Source organism: Syzygium oleosum, unplaced genomic scaffold, assembly GCF_021117445.2.
Source record: "Syzygium oleosum isolate NSW1041296 unplaced genomic scaffold, Sole_v2.1 Sole_v2.23, whole genome shotgun sequence".
Taxonomy (NCBI): domain Eukaryota; kingdom Viridiplantae; phylum Streptophyta; class Magnoliopsida; order Myrtales; family Myrtaceae; genus Syzygium; species Syzygium oleosum.
The window spans coordinates 3,516,413-3,518,480 of NW_026607507.1; the positions used below are offsets into that span (position 1 = coordinate 3,516,413).

Here is a 2,068-nt window from a genome sequence, read left to right on the forward strand (position 1 = left end):
CCACCGTTGACGTGCGACTTTCGAAGTCATCTCCCTCCTCCTCCTCCTCCTCCTCCTCCTCCCACCCCACCTCTCGCCACCGCACTATTTATACCTTCCTCCTTCACCTCCCACCTTACACCATTTCACCACCACAACCCACCGACGAAAGTAAAACACAGAGACACCACCATGCAAGAGGCGATCTCGTACAAGCCCTGGCCGCCGATCCACGCCGGCGGATCCCTCAAGGCCGGGCCTCCGCTGCTCGGCGACAGGGCGAATCAGGCCGCCACCACGACCGACGGCGGCGGCGGCGTGCTCAACCAGCACGGGGGGGGAGGAGGAGGGGGAGCGGGAGCGGGGGCGGCGATGAGGAGGAGGCCAGGCGGCGTGCGGGAGGTGGTGTCGGAGAACGCGCTCATAGTGGTCGGGAGGCGCGGGTGCTGCATGGGCCACGTGGTGAAGCGGCTGCTGCTGGGCCTCGGGGTGAACCCCGCGGTCTACGAGGTGGACGAGGAGGACGAGAAGGGGGTGGCCGACGAGCTGGAGAGGATCGGCGGGGGCGGCGGGGGGGAGGTCCAGTTCCCGGCGGTCTTCATCGGGGGGAGGCTGTTCGGGGGGCTGGATCGGGTCATGGCCACTCATATCTCCGGCGAGCTGGTGCCCATTTTGAGACAGGCCGGGGCCTTGTGGCTATGATAGATCAATGCGCTAATCAATACCCTGTTTTTCTTTCACTTTTCCCTTTCCTTCTTGGGCTTTTGCGGGTTCTCTTTCTGATTGAATATATAGGTCTAAATCGACTGGGAAAAATGCAAAAGAAGCTCTCTCTTTTTTCCCCCCCCCCCCCCCGTTTTTGTGTACCCAGAAGTTTGATGCAAAGCATATGGAAATTCGCTGGCGATGGAAGCAATACGAAAAGATAGTTTCGACTCCATACATAGATATTTTGTCTTCTTGGGTACCTCTGTCTTCTCTCTGTTTCTCGGAGCTTTGACCGATCGTCTGCGACCTGCCGGGAGCTTTTGGTTTCGTGGAAAACCCTCACATGGGATATGACAGGCGGCATTCATTCACATGCAAGGCCCACCTAACGCGTTGCACACAGCACACGGCACAGGATGGGGTAGATTGCTTAATGAAGCACCTAACTTTTTTTTTTTTCGGGTCTGTAAGCACCCAACTTCACTAGTTGGCAATTGGCAATTTGGCATGGACTTCTACGTAGGCCGATCTAACAGTTGGGTCGGTTTCGGTCGAAAATGGATCGAACCAAATTTACATATTTAACCTGTTTTGATCATTTTATATGCAATGCAAATTTAACGGCCCATATCTGTTCCAATTCTTAGCAATTTCTCTCTTTAAATTGTTACTTCTACGGAACGAGTAACTCCATAGATCCCAGCTGGTGAGAGAGCTTGAGTGCTCGGTCGGGTTGTTAACTAGGATTTCGTGTGGCACATGAGCAATGTGAAGACGTGGGTGAGCGCCGCGCTGATGAATAAGAACACTTGTGTCGATTGGTTGGAAGGTTGGGTTATAGATCCGGTTACGAATTTTTATATTATTTTTCTTAATACTTGCAGAAAAGACTATGCCTAGAAAGATATGTAAGCACTTAAAGATTTGAAAATACTTAAAAATCTAAAAATACTCAGGCTCATCAATATTTGTAACTAAAAAAAAAAAAAAAGGGAAACGGACCAAATACCAACAAGAAAAAATAGGCCGAAAAACAATTTACAAAGGAAATCTGAGAGATTGGCAAATTAAATCAAAACAAAAGAAAAAATTAGAAAAAGAAAGAAGTTTCAGCGTTGTAAGTTAGTTTTTTTCTTTTTTTGTGCAACAATTGTAAGTTTCTTTGATTTTGCGTATGTTATACGACTTAAAATATACGTCTAAAATTTTCTATCCAATTGAAAAGATTTACTAAAATTTATTTAGATATATCAACTGGGCCAAAACGGACCAAGGAAAAGACCCAAAAATAAAAGCCGATCCCAAACTTATCGCCACAAACCTCTGAGTACACCACCAATTCCACCTCATCGCCCTCATCCCCATTTCGCCCCTCCGCCAC

General features: G+C 48.7%; 1 protein-coding gene across 1 annotated transcript; it reads left to right on the forward strand.

Moving 5' to 3' along the window:
- The first annotated feature begins 19 nt into the window (after positions 1 to 19).
- On the forward strand, positions 20 to 1,196 carry LOC115663590 (glutaredoxin-C9-like). Its single transcript, XM_030585579.2, has one exon. The coding sequence runs from the start codon at positions 172 to 174 to the stop codon at positions 679 to 681; it is 510 nt and encodes a 169-aa protein (XP_030441439.1). The 5' UTR covers positions 20 to 171; the 3' UTR covers positions 682 to 1,196.
- The last annotated feature ends 872 nt before the right edge of the window (positions 1,197 to 2,068 follow it).